The sequence below is a fragment of the Lepidochelys kempii genome, chromosome 6 (genome assembly GCF_965140265.1).
Source record: "Lepidochelys kempii isolate rLepKem1 chromosome 6, rLepKem1.hap2, whole genome shotgun sequence".
NCBI classification, from domain to species: Eukaryota; Metazoa; Chordata; order Testudines; family Cheloniidae; genus Lepidochelys; species Lepidochelys kempii.
The window spans coordinates 81,151,181-81,171,929 of record NC_133261.1 but is presented as its reverse complement, the minus strand read 5'-3'; the positions used below and the strand labels follow the sequence as shown (position 1 = coordinate 81,171,929).

At 37.9% G+C, this 20,749-nt stretch overlaps 1 protein-coding gene across 7 annotated transcripts in view; it reads left to right on the top strand.

Moving 5' to 3' along the window:
* The window catches only part of NOVA1 (NOVA alternative splicing regulator 1), a 229,813-nt gene that overhangs the window by 206,796 nt on the left and 2,268 nt on the right, over positions 1 to 20,749 (top strand). For all 7 annotated transcript variants that reach the window (XM_073348902.1, XM_073348901.1, XM_073348907.1 and 4 more), the window contains one exon: positions 19,947 to 20,749. This exon is cut by the window's right edge and continues 2,268 nt beyond it. In XM_073348902.1, coding sequence (XP_073205003.1) covers positions 19,947 to 20,749 — 803 coding nt within the window. The remainder of the gene's footprint in view (positions 1 to 19,946) is intronic.

Sequence of the window (20,749 nt, the reverse complement as noted above, 5' to 3'; positions counted from 1 at the left end):
CAGGCTTCTCAGTCAAAAGCTCTTTCTAGAGTGCCACCCTACTTCTCTTACATTCAGTTGGGCTATTGAGCCACTGTTGTGAGTCACCAGAACCCCCTTTACGTTCCCGAGAAGGATCAACACATGCTAACATGGTGAATTGTTTTTTAAGGTGATAGTAATGCGTGTAGTTCAGGATGCCTAACACTTGTCAGTATGAGACATTGTTTTCAGTTGTTTATATTTTATCAAACTTTAACCATTTGGGATGAAATTTTTCAGTCCATGTGTCTTCCTCAGGTAGCCATTTTGAAAATGGATAATTCTTCATGAGTTTCTGTGAAGATTTTATTCCTCATTCACTGCTGACACACAAACTTTCAGTTATGAAGAATAACACAGTCGCCCTTGATCCTATTTTAAGAAATGATCTTAAAATGGTGAAGAAATTATCCTTTAGTTATGGGTGGTATGTCGGTGTGAAACTTCATATAGCGTTAGTTTTTATGCCTTTTGAATTTTTATGTCTTTTTTTGTTTGGTTTCATACAATAATTTTCAATAGGAAGTAGTCTCTGAAATTCATCTGTGGCAGACTCACCACTTTTTGGCAATTTACATATATATTTTTAGAAATTATATATCTACGCAAAAATTAGTAGAGGAATGAATTTTAAGTTGTTGACTTCCAGACATCACTTACTATTAAAAGCTGTTATAGAAAAACAAACAAAAACTACATAATTCAAAGACATACAAATAAACACTGAAATTTCACACTGAAAGGCCACCTACAAGTAAAGAATAAGAATAATGTCTTCACCATTTTTAGAACAGTTCTTAAAATAGTAATTTATACCCCCTTTTAAGAACATTTCCTTCACTGTGAAGTCACAAGCAGTACCTCCATAATATTGTATGCTATTGACGTCTGGTACTAAGTTTGTTACATTTCCTTTGTGGATCATTTTGTTATTGCTCTCTCCATAAACTGTCATTGTTTTAGAACTACAGGTAATTTTATTGTGGTGTAAATGACATTTGATTAACTTTAGCAATGTAGGGCAATGGAAAGCAAACTTGCCTTGTGCAAAAAGATAAAGAGAAGTAAATGCAGTTGAATAGCAATATTTGTTTATGAACTTTACTCTGTAAGTTGTAGTCATATTCACATATTCCACTTTTTAAAAAATAATGGCCAAGGTAAATAAATGGCCAATCTTGTTGCTTAGGGGTCTTATTGGTCTCTTCCATTAATTCATTTTTTTCAAAGACTAGAAGTCCTCACCCACTCTTCAGGAAATTCCATACATCAGCAGCAGATGACAGGGTACTACAGAGGTTTGGATAGTAGGATAGTGTAGCTTGTAGTGTTTCTGCACTATAGAACACACATTGTAGGGCTATGTCCTGTAAATATTCGGCAAGTTATGTATGTAAAAATAATCAACTTACCTTGGAAGGTCATCTTCCTCTAATTGCCTATTGTAGACCTGAAGCAGAGCATGTTGGTACCATCAGTTGTATTCAAGTGTGATTCTTCTCGGAAAAGTGACACTCAAAATGGTATGATGAGGTTTCATGTTTCTCACTGATTCCATGTTGAATTTGCTCAATTTACAATTAAAAAGGTATTGGTTCATTTTCTAAGTGGCAACCTGTAAACTGAACCTGAGCTGTGAGAGTCATGTTGTTCTCACTCTTTTTCACACATCTTCATCAGTAATAAAAATGCTGAATGCCAAATTATGCACTCATTCCAATCTGGAATATATTATTGGGATGGGGGCTGTAGGGGAAAAGTATATTTTAAATTTATAATTTCTCAAAAATTCTGAAAATTTTCACTTTAGCAATTTCCATTGCATTGTAAGAGCTTAGTTCACATTTCTAATGTAATATGTCACAGGTGGCCAAACTGTGGCTCATGAGCCACAGGTTCTTTTACCATTGAAGTGCGGCTCACGGAGCCCCCCATGTACCCCCAAGCTCCACCTACGAGATGGCGGGGAGCTGGGGACCTCCGCTTTGCAGCACAGTGGTGGGGTAGGGACTTCTGCCCAGGGGGGGTGGGGGGAGTCTTCATAGGAGTGGGGCCAAAGCCCCAAGCCTTGGCAGGTGCCTTCCACGGGGCTGAAGCCTCGAGTCCCAGCAGGTGCGCCTTGGCTCTTGGCCTTCTGAAGATTATTGTATGCAGCTTGCAGGGTCAGTAAGTTTGGCCACCCCTGTAATATGTTGTTCTATTTTCATGCTCCTACAACTTTTCTTATAGTTATTTATTGTTCACTTACCAAGTGCATAAATGTAATAAGAGTAATTCAAACCATTTTATTTTCTTAATTGTAATTGTAATAATTTGGGATATTAAATTAACATATGCCCTCTACCAGTGAGATGCTGAAATGCAGTCTCCCATTTAAGGTCCTTTTAAAGTGTTATTGCTTTGTGGAGTAGATTAATGATGAAATTAAACTGTGATTAATGTCGTGGGAAAGATTCTAGTGAAGCAGAACAGAATTCCTTACAGATCTTCTACAGACCAGTGCTTATTTGCAATTAAATGATGCAGAAGAAGAAACCATGTCGGAAGATAAGCAGGTCATTGAGGAATTATTGATCATGTTATGTGCAAGAATATCTAGTTGAATGCGCTTCACAAAAAATGCATATATCTGCTCCAGAAGCAAAGTTACAGCTCCTTATGATAGGAATAGAAAGAAATAGTTGATAATTAGTTTTTGATTAAAGAAGTTTCTCAGTTTACATATGGTTATCTTTCATTTGTGTTTGAACTTCTTAGTGTCATTTGGCTTTAAATGAATCCCTACTTTTATTGTTCCACAGTAATCAGAGAATTCATGCCAGACATTTCAAATATATTTTCAATAGCAATTTAACAAATAATGTTAGACTTTGAATTGCTGCACAACACATATTTCTGTATATGACATTAATAGCTGTCTTTATTATATACAAGTTCTAAATAAATATTTTGTTTTAGTTTTTGGTGATAAAATAACCTATTCCTATTTTTCTAACACTGATATGGGAAAGTATGAGTGCAAGACAGTGACATACAAATTACAACTCAGATGGCAAATCTGTGTAAGATTTAGAATTCTGAATTTAAATTTGTAAGAAATCATGAACGATTTGAAGATAATTCAGTATACAGTAGAACCTCAAAGTTATGAACACCAGCGTCATGAACTGACTAATCTACCACACACCTTATTTGGAACCGGAAGTACACAATCAGGTAGCAGCAGAGACCAAAAAAAGAGGGGGAGGCGGAAGTAAATACAGTACCGTACTGTGTTAAACATAAACTACTAAACAAATAAAAGGAAAGCAGCATTTTTTTTCTGCACCGTAAAGTTTTAAAGGTGTATTAAGTCAGTGTTCAGTTGTAAACTTTTGAAAGAACAACCATAATAGTTTGTTCAGCGTTACGAACAACCTCCATTCCCAAGGTGTTCGTAAATCAGAGGTTCTACTGTATAATGCATACATATGTGATGCCTTGATGCATTAGTTTAATACGTTCTCTATATTAGATATGTTTTAGTCTCGAATTACAAATGTTGTTAGTACTGTAGATATATCTATAATCCATGGTTTATACCATTCAACACTTGTCTTTCAAATGCCAATGTAGTAGTGTAAGTATAGTACAATGTGTATCATAGGTCAGTTAAAATGTGTCAATTATTAAATAAAATATTCTTGCTCTACTATTGATTGTTCCAAAACATTCACACAGTCTTTCCTTTTGGCCACTCTGACTTTTTAGAAGTAAGAAAAGTAAAGGAGTAGTAATGAAATATAAGAAATAAATGTGTCTATGAGTCCTTGGTGGTGATAAACCATATCAATAAAGTATGAGTAGTTCACTACCAGTTTCTGAATATGTAATTTTCTTCTGGAATGTTTTGTCATTTTTATAATATTAGATTACTTTTATTTAAAATATGATCTGGTTTGCCGTGTAAGCCGTGAAAAAAATACCCATTGCTGTCAATATCGAATGCCAATGTTAATATGGCTGAATGAAGTGGCACCAATACAAATGACTTTATATTGTGTGCAGGTTTGAGAATTTTCATAAACTATAAATATTTTATAATACACAGATTGAGGTCTGTCTTGCAAACAGGCAGTGTTTTACTATAAAAATTTACAATTCAGAGTTAACCTCCACCCTATGAACCTGATGCTTCATGGATGTGACATCATACTCATAAATTAGTCTTTAATTGGCGAAATTAAGCCCTTCTTTAAAATGAAACCGCCACCTGCTCTTAGATACAATTAGTCTTTATTACTTCTCATTATTTTTTTTCAATTAAAAAGAAAAAATATTATGAACAGTATTGAAATCTGCAGTCAACAAGCATTTGTAAAGAGAAAAATATTTTAAAAGCATAATTTAGAGCTGCTGGTTTCCTCACTTTTTATCAGTGCTTGGAGACAGATGTTTTTCATTTTGTGTTTTAAAATGATTGTTTTCAAAATGACGTTATCAGAGCTATGGTTCCTAAAGAACTAAGCGCTAACAAGAACATCTGCATCAGAATACAAGAAAATTGAAATCCATTACAGCAGAAAAAATAGTGGTGGGGTAGTAGGAATAGAGGTCAAGACAACAGATGAAGGTAAATACATGTCTTTAAAAGGAAAAAGGAAAGGAAACCTATAGAAGCTGTGAATTCCAAAAATGAATCTGATGACTCTGCCTTTACTCTTTTGGAGTTATATTTTTAAAGTTAGATGTACATAAATAATTACACATCTGTCTTAGGTGTATAAATGCCTGTTGCATGTGTGCAAATGTATGTGTATATGAACAGTTGGTGCAAATCGCCGTTTTACCATGTGCCCATTTACACTAGCTGAGCAGCTAACCACAGGTATTTACATGCATACAGTAGCAACACTTCAATAGCTGTGCACACCTGGCTTTCATCGTTCTTGCCCACAATTCAAAAATCCTCACCATTTCTTTGTTTTTATGTTTTATTTTTACTCAGTTTCCCTTTCCTGAAATATGGCTACATAGATCCCCATTTTTGGAGGAACATATCCCCAAAAGTGTGGATCTGTGGAGACAATATATTTGGAGAATTTTTGTTCAGTGGTATGTATTTGTAATTTTCCTCACTGGGCTAGCTTTAATGGGATACACATTTCCGTTTCGTGAGGCTCCTGAGGAGAATGCAGTCATCTACTCTCATTCCAGCCTACTTGTAACTGGACTTTTTACCTATCAGGGAGGTTGGCTTTTACCACTGGCCCACCTAACACTCACCAACTCTTCTGTTGCATTTTTGGGGAAGGGATATCACAACCTCTTCCATGCCTTTGATCTTATAACCAAATAGTTACTAATTTCTGGCACTACCTCCGCCAATGTCAGGAGTTCTGTTTTTCTCTCTTAGAAGCCTTTCAGTTATCACCACAGTTCCATAACCCAGTTCAGGTTGTGTTGTTTCAATGAACATTTCATTGCCAGTTTACAAGAATAAAGTGAACAAAAGTAATAAAATTAAAGGTGACTGCAAATACAATCGCGCTTAAACAAATACAATGGTAAGTACTAGGTTGTCCTGTAACTTAGTTACAAAATACTGAAATATTTTCCTAGACCAATGTTCTGGTAGTATTAGCTTGTTTTGTTCTCTGACCCTTGTCAGAGAGCACTATGACAGCCTCTGAGAGAAAATATTCACAGAGTGTCTCTGAGAGGAGACCCTCATCACATCAACATGTCAAAAGTCTGTTACCATTATGGGTTTATGTAGTCCCCTAGTCCAATCAAAGATGGTTATTATACTTGGGAGACGTGCATTCATTAGTGAAACTACATTCCTTTTCTAATATAGATTCTGCCAGTTAACTTTTTTTTAACCTTAAGAGTTATGGATATTGAGCTATTGTTTCTTTAACTGTCCCATTCCTCTTTCATTAATGACATCTTTGAGATAGGTCTTTGTTAACACATTGTGTAGTTCCTACTAGATAAACTTCCCATTCTAACAGTTAAGCAGACGGTAAGACAATTGTCTGTTCTGTTACTGCCCCTTTGCACTGCCAGAATGATGTAAGGGATCTTAAAGCTAGCAGTGGCAGCCATTGGAAGAGATCCTCAAGATAGGGGGAGTCCTCACATGCTGTAGAACCAACAGAGTTACTCTACACAGCCTTCGTCACAGCCAGTAACATAGGTGCATGGGGACTGTGGCCAAATTTCCGCTGCACTGCAGCTATTCTGAGCTGTGTGAATAACCCTAGGGAGATGGGGAGAGCCAGGTGTAATTCAGAATAGAAATCAGGCTGCTCTAACTTATGCACAAAAGTAGCTTACAGTCAGATTCGCATCCCGTCACTTCGTCATTCTTATACTTAGCGGAGCTTGGCAGAACAGAGAATACAATCAGAAATTCTGTATGTTGAGTATTGTATATATTATTAGACAACCTTATCGACCTAATACAAAACCATAATTGTTCATCTAGATACAGCAATTTAACTTCCTACCCTCCAGACTTGTCATATTTTTCACAATGCTCATATGAATATAATGCAATAATGAATTTGTCTTTCACCATCATTAACTCTCTGTGTGTGTGTGTGTGTGTGTGTATACAAGCACTCTGTCAAATAAGTCATATTTAACAATATTCCTTCCCTTCATTACGAGTATCACTTAAGATGAGGGGGGGACTGTTCTGTTTACTACATATGTGCTGCAAGTGTAATTTTCAGAGGCAGAGATGGAGTAACTCTAACACTGAATCAACGTAACTCTATAACAGAGAGACACTCTTGTTCCGTAGAACTCTTCTTCGGAACCTTTTCATTTGTTTTATTTCATGAACATACTTATCCATTAGGTTGTTTTGGCTGTGACTTTCTAATACTTGGCTTTAGTTTAGTGCAAATAGAGTAGGGCAATATACTTGTCCTGTGTAGGGAAACATTTTTGCTGTTTTGTTTTGTTTACTTTATTTTTTTCATGCACTTTTTAGAATCATATAAGTTGTGGGATGATGATGTCCTTTTATTATTTTGTTCTTGAGTTGTTCCTTGGATGTGAATATGCCTATTTTCCCACACAAATAAGCAAGTGATAGTCATGTGTTGTGTTATGGTGGTAGTTCTTCCCTTTCCTCCAAGCTTAGAGATTATTAGAGCTATCTTCTGTGAGAGAGCAGTAATTAGGAGTTTTATTTTTCTGTCATTGGGAGGGAGTTAGTATCTCTTCTGAGAGAGTTAGATCTTAGTGCCTCTTTTAAATTGTTCAACTACATTCATATTAGTGTTACTTCTGAAGAAAGATGGCAGAGGCAGCCATCTTTCTTACTTAAAGAAATTAAGAATTCATGAAAGTGTTTCTATTCATTTTACTCTTTGTAAACCCTTTTTCAGAATGTGGTGCCTACATGTGACAGTATCCTTCATTCTCACATGAACTGTGTTGGTTTCAGTGTACTTATATGAGGAGGAAATAAGCTTTTGCCCATGCACAGACAAGTCGCTTCTCTGGTCAATGGTTCACAGGTTGACTGTTGATGTTACACATTTGTTGAGAACAAGGGAACACGGCTTCAGTTCTAAACTGGCAGAAAAGGTCATGGCCAGGAGTTTCAAAAAAAGGTGCCAAAAGTTAGACTGGTGAGTGCATTTTTAATGGACTGAGTACATGGTCTGGTTTTCAAAAGTGCTGAACATTCAGCAGGCTACTTGTATTTAGAGTTCTAAATATGTACCTAGAAGTCTAACTTTAGGCCCCATTTTTGAAAATCACAGCTCATGACTTTTTAAAAATAGACAAGGATACTGGCTAAAGATGGTAGGGAATCCTGGAAAAAAAGAGCCCAGTTTCAATGAGATCATCATCTACCTTCCTAATTGAGAATTCAACTGTAAACGTCAGATCCTACCATGACCTAACACCCAGATGCTGATCACTATCCCAGGGATGTAATTAAATCTTGTACAGAGAGAGACTGAGTCCTTACATGAACCACATCAGCACCAGATGAAAAGGCTGATTCTCTTTCATCCAAACCACAGCGGAGCTGAGAAGTTGCACTAGCTCCATACTACTTTTGTCACTCCAGAGAGACTGTTCTAACCCCCCATTTTATAGTAATGGCCCCAAAGTTGCAATCTTATTATGGGAAAGAAAAACTAGCCTAGCAACTACACTACAGTAAAAGAAAGTGTATAGTAGATAACAGATATGCCCAGTATAGATAATATTTAAATTACATTGAGGCTGTATTGCATATATTAAAGATTTGTATATACTCCAGATAAAATCAGTCTAGAGAAATAGTGGATCCGTGTGAATGAATACTAAAATAATATTTTTGTTTTCAGAATCTTTTTCTTTTCTCCATCAGCATAGTGTTGCCTTTTTCTTTTTTTAATCTTGCCCTTCTTAGAGAAAAATATGTCCCTCAGATTACCATGTCCCAAGGGGAGACCATAGCAAAACCTAAATGTACATCAAAAAGACAAAGAGATTGTCTTCCTAGCATTTCAGGGTTGAAATTTCACTGCTTTGAAAATGTTAGTTTCAGGTTGGGCTCACTAGGAGACTCTCACCAATGTCCTCTGCCTCAAAGAAATAACTGGGAAGAACAGTTGAATGATGAATTGATCAAACACTTCAAGGAGTCCAAGGAAGCTTTAACTCAGTGTAGCTCTCTACAGAAGCTCTTCTGCTCCTGAGGTCAAGTATTTCAACTGAGGTAGTATTAGATAATCTGTGTGGCAACACTTGGCAGAAAAATTTGTCTTCTCTGCTAGGAAAATAAATAATGAGAGTATAGGAATTCTCCCTTGATTGTTACTAGAGAGACAGTTGATGAAAGAGTGCATTCCAAAATAATTAGCATAGAAAATAACTAAAAAACGCAAATACTTCTGTATAACTGTTAGTAAATGTTGACTTTTAAATGGCAAACACTGAAATTTTCTCAAGATGGGAATGACATTTTATTCTGCTAGTTTTATGAAAGTCACTGGACTTGATCTTGAAGAATCAATGCAGTCTTCTCCATTCCTGAAGTCGATATTGCTCCTGAGTTCAGGTTATCTGAGAAAATGTATGAGCTATTTATAACTTCACATTAACTACATTTTCTTATGGTCTATTCAAGTTTGTTATCCCATGATGCTTTTTCAATTGTTTGCCATAGTTTTCTAATATAAACCTCAGGCATGATAAGAAACATTATAAAAAATATAGATAGCAACGCCAGTGAAAACCCATGGAAATTTGCAGGTAACTATTAGTGTTACTATTTTTCAGGAGATGGAAATCAATAAGCAACCTGATCAGCTGGGCTGTGTCCTATGGAATTCCATAAGAATATTTTGGTTGCAATCGCTCTTACATTTCCTGTGTACTTTTAGGGAACTATACGCTGGTTAGTCTGTGTATGGGAAAGAGCCACTTCTTTCTACAATCTGCCTAGCCACAAGAAGCTCTCAGTGGGCTGTGCTCCACAGCACAGTGAAGCCAACCCCCTCCATGTTCTCCCCAACTCCTCCTCCTCCTCCTCCACACTTTAGAGTGAATTTAAATGATTCTGTTCCATCTGGGGACCTTCACAGCCTTGGGGAGACATAGCACCGGATTTGCCTCAGGTTGTGTAGGCTTTATTATATGAATTGTATGTTTTGATTCTGCTATGTACTGTACATTATGGATATGATGAAAAATATCTTGTAAGATTAGCTGTAGCAGGTAGACCTCAACGCACTGTACTAGAGCTGTTTGTACTTGAGATATTGATCAGTGTCCACAGAGCAGGGTGGAGCTATTGAATACGAACTTAAGCCTTATTTTTGTGTCTTCATTTTATGTATTAACTTCATATCATATTTCCTAAAGGTATTTCTTTATCTTCTATGGGTCATTTTTAAATATTAAAAACAAATCGCTTGTTCATTTTTTCCTGTCCCTAATGATGATGATAATAAATGATTTGTCATGAGAAACACATTAACCCAGGAGAATTTATTATTACAGGTTTAACAACACAAGCTTTCATTACTGACTGATAAAGAGCAATAAATGAATTCTTAGTGCTGTTTTAATAAGATTTTTTATATAATATTTTAACAGAATGCTTATGTCACCATGAGTAATATCCTGGTGTTTGTAAAGAAAAATATGTTTAAATCCTTTTTAAAAGTTAGCTTTCAATACTGACAGCTTTTACTCTATGGAAGCTAACAAAAAGCTCTCGCTGAAAGCAATGTTCATTTTAGTAGGATTTAATAGGATACTTTTAAAAATATTTTGACAATAAAAATAAGATGTAGTTTGGAGTGTCATTCAAAAATGCTATTGTTTAGCCAACAGTACTGAAGGAGGAAATTTGTAATGCATTTTTAGGATGTCTTGCAGGTCGGGTGACCAGACATCCCAATAAAATCAGGACTGTCCAGATATTGAACTCTGTCCCACGTCCCGAACTATGTACGATCGGGTTGCCATTGTCCCAGTATTGTAGGGTTGCCAGGCCTCTGGTTGGTGTGGGGCTGGCAAGCTCCCTACCTACCTGGCTCCGCACAGCTCCCCAGAAGTGCACATCACCCTCTGGGTCCTAGGCGCAGGGACAGCGAGGGGGACTCTGTGTGCTGCCCCCTCCATGAGTGTTGGCTCCGCAGCTCCCATTGGCCAGGAACTGTGACCAATGGGAGCTGTGGTGGTGGCGCCTGCCGGCAAGGCAGCACACAGAGCCAACTAGCCACACCTCCGCCTAGGACCCAGAGGGAAATGTTGCCACTTCTGGGGAACTGCCTGACGTAAGCGCACCCCAAATCCCAGCACTGAGCCCCCTCCTGCACCCAAACTCCCTCCCGGAGTCAGCACCCTGAACCCCTCCTCCCATGCCCCAACTTACTGCCCCAGCCACGAGACCTTCCCTTGCAGCCTGGGCTGGAGCCGGGTCCGTGTGACCCCACACGCAGCTTGCGGTGGGGGCCACAGCCGGGGCTGTGTGACCCCATAGCATGCACTGAGAGTCAGGGCCGTGCGCCCCTGAGTTGCAGCTGGGGCTGGAGCCAGGGTTGTGCGACCCCGGCCCGTGGCATGCAATGGAAGCTGGAGCCAGAGCCCTGCAGCATGTGGCGGGGGCTGGAGCTGGGACCCTGCGCCCTCCGACCCACAGCATGCAGCTGGCAGTAAGCTGGGAACCTGCGGCCCCCTGACCCATGGCATGGGTCTGAGGCTGGAGCCGGGCCGTGTGCCCTCAACTCGTGGCAGGAGTCAGGCCTCGCGGCTTGCAGGGGGAGCTGGACCCGGAGACTGGAGCCGGGCTGTGTGCACCCCCTTGCAGCTTCCTAGGGCTGTACACCCCCCTCCCCTATAGTTCCAGTGGGGGATGTGACCCTGTGGCTACCCCTCCCCCAGCATGTGTCCCAATATTTTATTCTTGTGATCTAGTCACCCTACTTGCAGGTCTTCTATACACCCAATTTCTAGTCAGCTTCAGTGAGAGTCACGTGCTTTTTAACCAACTGCAGGTTTTTCATCTCAATGAAATTTAAATGTAATAATTTCTTCTTATAATTTTAAACATTCAGGTGTTTTAAAAGCATATAAACATATATTTAGCCTGTTTATCTATTATCTCTGTTTACTAGACTTAATGGTGATAAATAGACCATCTTTTATGTTTTGTTCTGTTTTTTAACATGCCGTTTTTTAATATGCATTTTGTACTTAACTTGAAAATTCCTATTGTACTTGAAGGCCTACATTTTCAGCACTGCTGTGACTGCTTTAATTCTTGCTCATAGACTTTAAGGTAGGCAGGGACCATTAAGATCATCTAGTCTGATATCCTGCATAATATAGGCCATAGAATTTCACCCAGTGATGACTGCATCAAGCCCAATAACTTCTGGTTGAACTAGAGCATATCATTTAGAAAGACTTTGTGTCGCTCTGGTGCCACAAAGCAGCCATAAAGCTAATGGATCCAGCTCTTTAAGGATTCTTTTGGGCAGTGCAGAATTAGCGCAATAGCTCTAAACCAAATTCTTTGCAACTGAACTTGTTTCAGGAAAAGGGAGCAAGGCTGTGGCATTGCTTTGAACCAGGGGTAGCTGGGCATAATTCCGGGACCAAACCAGCACCCAAAGGCCTTGAAAATGCTGGGAAATCATCAAGCTGTTTGAAATCCATCTTTGTCCTACCTTCCATTAGCTCCCAGTACAGCTCAGCCAGACCAAAGAATCTGAATCACAGTATTTCTTTAAAAAGTGTAAATAATCTTTTTGAAAATGAAATCTCACATTTATTTTGCTACTACAAATGTAAAACAGTTCCCAAAGTTTGCTAACAATATTTGTGTTTTGTAATACTGAATTTAATGAATTACACTTTAAATTAATTTTTATAGGTAAATATAAAGTACAAACAGGGTAACATATTTTGTTCATATGTAGGAGAGCTGCTAAAATAGTTTATCTATTCAGTGACATACCCAGTCTCCCTCTTGCATGCTCACTGAGGTTCCACAGCACAAGGGATTTGAATAGGACATGGGGAGACACACAGTAGGTGTGCATTCTATGATTGGCAGCGAGCCCCAAACAGTAAAAGGAGGGCAACAGGTGGCGGTACAAGGGATCTGCTACTGCACAGATCTTCCTTTCCATCTCCTGTGTGGGGGACAAATTTAATTACCTGATGTAGGCAATAGTAGCTTCCATGGAATAGGTCTGCTGCGCTTGGGGATGATGATTTCTTCCCCACTCCTCTGAGTATCATTCAATTACTAAGATATCTAATTAGACCTGGTGCTAGAAATTGGGGCTCAGAGTTAAGGTCAAATACGGATCCCATCAAAGTCAGTAGGAGTTTTGCTAATGAATTAGATAGGACTTGGATTTGGCCTTTAAAGATTTTATTTTATTTTATTTCATTGCCAGATTATTGCACAGTTCCTTTTTTTTTAAGCAATTCCAGTAATAATAATATCTTATATTTATATCAAGTCCTTCAACCAAAGCATCTCAAATTACTGGACTTTATAAACAGTAAACATTCAGTCATTTGTGAAATACAGCCATATCTGAGCGCATTGGTGGCAACAGTTTGTGCACCACTATACAACAAAATAGAGCAAGAAATAAAGAACTGAAACTGTATGGTGATTTTAGAAAGGCTGAAATTATTTTGAATTCAGCCAGGTGACTGAGACTAACACCACAGCTCTTACTAAAAGTGCCATAAGATCTTTACTGACCACAGCAGTTAGGACTTCAGTTTTACATCTCTTCTGAAAGATGTTTCATCTGAATGACAGCTTAGTATGTGTGAATGATTAATTCACTACACACACTATAGGTTCTGAAACAATGTGAAAATCCAGGTTTATGTGCTCTTGTATAATTCAGTAAGTAACCAGCACATTTTTTCTTTTTTAATTATAAAAAAGTGAGACATGTAAAGGAAGCTACTCAAAGTACATTAACACTCCTCTACAAGTGTAATTTGAAACTCATGAAACATTAATACATGAAGTAGGTAACGTTGTTTTTATGTTTCACAGAAAAAAGAAAAAGGAAGAGATGTGACATTTCCTTGTATGTTATTAAAACGATGTATCGTGGAGAATTCAGTTTCTTCCTCTTTTCCACTCAGAAACTTTTGATTTATGTTAATACAAGGAAGAAGGATCTAAACAGGAACTCCTCACTTAGTCATCCTGGTTAACATTGTTTCGTTGCTGATCAACTAGGGAACATGCTAGTTTAAAGTTGTGCAATGCTTCCTTCTGATGTCATATGGAAGCCGCCTGCTTTGTCCACTGCTTGCAGGAAGAGCAGCCTGTTGCAGCTAGCTGGTGGGGGCTTGGAACCAGGGTGGACCGGCAGCCCCCCTATCAGCTCCCCGCTCCCCTAAGTTCCCTGCGCAGCAGCTGCTCAGCGGGCTATCACTTGCCTGCAGTTTAGCTATCTCTCCCCCCACTGCCATGTGCTGTTCCTGCCCTCTGCCTTGGAGCTACTCGCTGAGACTCCTGCTTGCTGTGTGTGGAGGGGGGGGAAGAAGAGGGAGGCTAATGTCAGGGTGTCCTCCTCCCCCATGCTCCTGCACCCCGCTTACCCCATCTTCCATAGAGCAGGGGGGACACATGGACAGAGGGAGCTGCTGCCTTAGGCTGCAGCTGCAATCTGGTCTCAGCTTGCTGATCTAATTAAGAAGGCAGAGTACTTCTGACCCCACTCTGCATACTTAAAGGGGAAATGCACATCTCTATCTCTCAAACACACACAGGGTGTGTGTCTCTGTCTCTGTCTGTCCTCCCTCCTTTCCTGTTGCCTTGTAGAGTGTGAGAGTTAACCCTTAAGTTCATCATTTAGCAGTAAGGCATTCCCTGGGAAATATCTGACCCTCTGACTCCTCCACCTCAACCAAGCTTCACAATCATCATTGCTGTGTACCAGTATTAAATTGTTCGTTTAAAACTTATACTCTGTGTGTGTGTGGATATATTTTTGTCTGGTGAAAAAAATTTCCCTGGAACCTAACCCTCTCATTTACATTAAGTCTTATGGGGAAATCGGATTCACTTAACGTAGTTTCACTTAAAGTCGCATTTTTCAGGAACGTAATTACAACGTTAAGTAAGGAGTTCCTGTACATAGAATTTTTGTGCTATTTTTCATTTTACCTTGGAAAGATAGATTTGTCAATGGCTAAATACTTCCGAGAAGAGTGTGACCATATGTATAATTGAGCAGAGACAGAATTCCTATTATTTTCCTGTGAAAGAAAAGTCAGTGTTCAGGTGCTGAAAATGGGGAGAAGTGTCAGAAGTGCGATGAGCTAGACCTCTCAAATAGTCAAGGCCCAAATGTGGGACGCAGTGGGTGACAAAGACCCAAAATGAGGGCAACAAAATAATTATTCATACAGGAAACTTAAAACACTAAGGATTCTTTCCTTTAGTATAAATAACTCTTCCCCTAACCTCAGTTCTGAGTCTTCATTTCTGATGCAAATAAATTTTCAAGAATAAAAGTAGACACCAACTTTGGTGGAAAATTGGTAACTTCGGTGCTAAAATGAAAGACCTCCCTTGAGAAGTATAGGTTCAGCTGAATGGAGGATTAGCAACTGGGACTGACTGGGCCCTGAAGATCATGGGTGGGGGAGGAGCCAGCTTAGGCTGGTTGGAACAGCTTGTGACATTTGTAGATGTAACTATTGCCCTGCTGTATCTGCAACACTGTACGGTGCAAGGGAACAAAGTTATATTTAGTACAAAAAGACCAGTCTAGTTTCATTGTCAAGCTGACTTAAGTACTAATAGTAAATATGGAGCATAATGAGAAAAAGTGAAATAGATCTATAAAATTCCTTTATGTTATAGTAATCTAAGATGATTGTAACACAGGAAAGACATTTTTATATGCTGTGTATCATTTTTACTGTATTGGTGTCCTTCATCAGTCAGGGGTGTGAAAAATCCAAACCCCTGATTGATGTAGTTATGGCATCCCAGAGTAGGTAGCATGCAGCCCCTTTCCACCCTGGGAGAAATCTCGTAGATCCATGGTAGCAGTGCATTCAACGTGCAATCAGAGTAGCTAGAGTGAGTGAGCCCTATCTCTCTCTGCCAGGCTGTCTAGTAGTCCCAGGTAAAGTAAGTTAGTTAAAATGAAGACAATGTGGAATTGTGATGGGGTAAGTGGGGCAGAGTCAAGATGGAGTTCTGAGTGGTTAAAATAGAACTGGTGAGCATGGCAGACAGAGAAATTAGATAGAGGTGGAATTTGGAGATCAAAATGCAAATAGATCAGTGTGAAATAGTTCTTTTTTTTTTAAGGGAAGAAATATGCATTTATTTTGGGGAGGAAAGAGGTGAAATTGTTTCAGGGTGGGAAGAGAGGTAAAATGAGAGAATAACAGATTGCAATTAGCTGAAGTGTATAAATGTCAAAGAAGGAGAAAAGGAGTACTTGTGGCACCTTAGAGACTAACAAATTTATTTGAGCATAAGCTTTCGTGAGCATCCGATGAAGTGAGCTGTAGCTCACGAAAGCTTATGCTCAAATAAATTGGTTAGTCTCTAAGGTGCCACAAGTCCTTCTTTTCTTTTTGCGGATATAGACTAACACGGCTGCTACTCTGAAAGAAGGAGAGGAATTATTAGGAGAGATTCAGGGTGTGGGTTATAACTAAAAGTAATGGGATGAAACTAAGACAAAAAACTATATTGAATAGCCGGAAAAAACATCTTGACAATTAGATGTATTAGATTATTAAATAATCTCCATAAAGAAGTCCCATCACTTGGGACTTGAGAGGACAAAACTGAAGAAAAGAATCCCATGTCAGCAGGGAGATGAAAAGTTATTTTGTTATATTAAAACTGAATTTTGGTATAATTTGGAGTTTTCTTTAAAACTTTCATTTAGAATAGCTTTAGACAATATTAGATGTGTTTTTAAATGTGTTCATACATCCAAACAAAATGTATTCCTCACTGGGATTATAATAGTAAATCCAATTTTTGAAGGGATCATCATTTAAAGAAGAGTTAATAATGAGAACATGTAATTCACTATTTCTAAAAGAATGTGATACTTAATAGAACGTGTTTTCTATTTCAGTAGGTAGAAAATGTATAATAATGTATAGAATCCAATAATGATCACATTTCTTCTCCAAAAATAAATGGTAATAATTTGTGTATTAAGTTTGTATTTTTAAGAATTGTTGACTATTTATCTTCAACATTTAAAAATACTTATGGTGATGTTTCTTATTGTCAATGACTATGGTGCTTTTATTGGAGAACTGAAGTTGTGGTTTTACACTAAAAAGTGACTATAAAGTTGACACCTTTTTACTCAGCAGATCTGCTCTCTTTGTGTATTTAGAGTCATATCTAGTTACTTACATGATTACATTATTATTGTTTTTTTTTACTACTGACAGTCCTGCAGATCAAACATAACAATGGGAGAGTGAACTGGATTTTGCATGTGACAAGAATAGTTCAATTAAATACCTAATACAGAATACTTTTGCAACCCCACTGACTTCAAATTATGTGCTGTGTTTCATCTGTGCAACTCCACTTAAGGCCAATAGGTTGCACATTTGTAACCGGGGGCAAAATTCTGCCTCCAGAGCCTTTAATGTTGGTGATGAGGCACTCTCCAAAATGAACTCATTTTGGCTTTCAGTTCCATGCTGAGTTTGCAGGGCTGGCATGTATTTAAAAAAATTTGTAAACTGAAATTTTTATATGAAATCAGTGAGACACAATAGATATGAAGCCCCACAATGCAGTTTTAAGGTAGATCCTACCTGCCAAGTCATCTTTTAGAGTAGCAGTGAAAAAAGTACTTCGGAGGATGCCTGTAGATGGACTGAAGCTCATTTTTTTTTAAATTAAACTCATATTGAATGATTTTTAATTAACTAAAAATGTCATTGGATTAAATAGACATATATGGGGGGGGGAAGTTATCTTGAGAGAATTCATGTGCCTTGCTTATGAAAAATGTAAAAAAGGGACTTTACTAAACCATGTGACTTTACTTAGATATTGTGTGTGCAAATGGCAAAACACTCACAATTGAATCATGATAATAAAATGTACCCAGTCAAAATTAACTGATTAGAATTGACCGTAAGAATCTAACCTTCAAAAGTGCATAGGTAGGATCTGAGTCTGACTTCTGTATTTAAGTGAGACACCCACTGATTCCAGTGGAATTTCTGATAAGTACCAGCCCAAAAAGGTTCAAAATGAGCTTTAGTATGATGGGGTTTGTTCTTTTTTTTAAATCATCTAAATCAGTATGTCTTTCGGTCTTCCAACTAGGCTTTTATACTGCACCCATCACCATGGTATCTCACTGACTTGCCTGCTTGGCTATAATGCCACAATGTGCCTAAAGCTGACAAGTCACAGGTACCGCAAACCCCCAAAGGAGCTTAGCATTGCATATACCATTGGGGTCAGGTAAGGTTTTTTTCAGTATGTGGCACAAAACCATAGACCTTTAAAATATATACTAAAATAAATGCCACATTATTGAGTTGTCTTGGCTGATTTTATGTTCCCTGAGGAGCTGATAACTTTGCATTTCCGAAGACGTAAACAAAAACAGATAGGAAGGTTTCAGCTAAAATGCTTAGCAATTATTTAGTATTTTTTATCTCTAGATCTCACATAATTTGTATGTGAGTATTTTTATCCACATTTTATAGATGGAAAAACTGATCAATAGAGATGTTAAGTGGTTTGACCAAGTTCACACTGTATGTCAGTGACAATTTTGAATATAACCAAGGCTCCTTGATATTTAGGTCTTGGAGCACAGAACTGGACTTAACTCATTATTAATAAATAAGAACCTTATGCTTTTATTTCTTTAATTTTACATAACGTCTTTTGGTAATGATGAAATGTAACTGAAATGTCAGAGATTAAAAACTTCAAATTAGATGCAAAACAATTCAAACATTAAAATCTGTTATATTAGATTACTGTTTTGCTGAATTTGCATATTTTATTAAATGGAAAATATTAATCATTCTCCATTTTTAAATGTATCATCCTTTTAAAGATTTGGCTGACACGCTCAGCATACAGAACTGAGGTGACTGGTATTTTATTAAAACCTAAAACAAATGGATGGGTAAACTAGAACAAGCTTATTTTCTAGGGAAGACATTTTATCTGAAAGTTAGCCTCTTGAAATTAGAATAATAAGATGGTAATGTCAAAACAATGAAAATCATTTTAATTTTTTTTATATTTACATGTTTTTATTGTTGCTGATATTGAAATGACAGTTTTTAGTAAAAATAATTTCAAAACTGAAAACTATTATCCGCAACTTTCTACTACACATAACTTTCATGTATGAATGAGTGGATATCAGTATGCCAGTGTATATGGAGGTTTGTGCAGAGAAGTTGTTGTGTTAACAGAGTATTATAAGACATATGGTATACTAAAAGATCAAAAATATTTTTAAAGAAATGTATATTGCAAACAAATGTGAGAAAAATCACCTGTACGCTATGTTGAATTTTTAATTCTTTGGGCCTGATTCTCTACTCACAAAATGTGAATTGGAAGTTAATCTACTGCAGTTAATAACATTATACCAGTGTAAAACTTGTTTAAATGAGAGGAAAAATCTGTCCTTTTAGGGAAATGCTCCTCACTGAAAACATTTCAGCAGAGGTAATAAAACATGTAAAAATGACACATCCTATTAGTTAAACAAATTTTACCTTTAGAGTGCTCCCTTCTCTGATGGTGCTACATTTGCATAAGATGAATAACATTTTATCTTTATCATAATATATTTCTATATACTGGCGAGAGTGAAAGTTTGAGCTATTAATTTCATGTCACATTTGGAGCTAAGCACATCATCCAACCATTCCTTGCTATATTTGCTTTTGCCAAGTGCTTTTATTTTTTTATTATTATTTTATAAGTTATAAGGCAAAAGGTGATTTTAGACCAGTTGTATGAAGGAAGTTAATCTTCTACTTTAATCTGGAAGGGAAAGATACAGGATGATTATGTTCAGTTTGATACAATATTAAACATTCTTTCACCACTAGCATAGCATCTGTTTAAATCTTTTGGCCTGAACTGTGCTAAGCTAAAGGTAAAACATTCTGTGGAAGAATTATAAATACGATTTTTTATTATTCCCCTCACTATCCCTTCTGTCGTACATTTGTAACTGACATAAAGCATTACAAAATGTGGTGAGCTACACTTTTTTTTGTACTCATGAACTTTTATCTTTCTTAAAAAAAAAAAAAAAAAAAAAAAAAAAAAGTGTTAACAAATTTGCTTCATTTTTCCTGCCTGTTATAGGGTAGCGAATTATGATCGTATTTATGCACAAAGCAGAAGTATTATTTATATATATTTTTTTTAATTACAGGTAAAGATTATAGTTCCCAACAGCACAGCAGGTCTGATAATAGGGAAGGGAGGTGCTACAGTGAAGGCTATAATGGAGCAGTCAGGGGCTTGGGTGCAGCTTTCTCAGAAACCTGATGGGATCAACTTGCAAGAGAGGGTTGTCACTGTGAGTGGAGAACCTGAACAAAACCGAAAAGCTGTTGAACTTATCATCCAGAAGATACAAGAGGATCCACAGAGTGGCAGCTGTCTCAATATCAGTTATGCCAATGTCACAGGTCCAGTGGCCAATTCCAATCCAACCGGATCTCCTTATGCAAACACTGCTGAAGTGTTACCAACAGCTGCAGCTGCTGCAGGGCTATTAGGACATGCTAACCTTGCTGGAGTGGCAGCCTTTCCAGCAGTTTTATCTGGCTTTACAGGCAATGACCTGGTGGCCATCACCTCTGCACTTAATACATTAGCCAGCTATGGATATAATCTCAATACATTAGGTTTAGGCCTAAGTCAGGCAGCAGCTACAGGGGCTTTGGCTGCAGCAGCTGCCAGTGCCAACCCAGCAGCAGCAGCAGCCAATTTATTGGCCACCTATGCGAGTGAAGCCTCAGCCAGTGGCAGCACAGCTGGTGGTACGGCGGGGACATTTGCATTAGGTAGCCTGGCTGCTGCTACTGCTGCAACCAATGGATATTTTGGAGCTGCTTCTCCCCTAGCTGCCAGTGCCATCCTAGGAACAGAAAAATCCACAGATGGATCAAAGGATGTAGTTGAAATAGCAGTGCCAGAAAACTTAGTTGGTGCAATTCTTGGAAAAGGAGG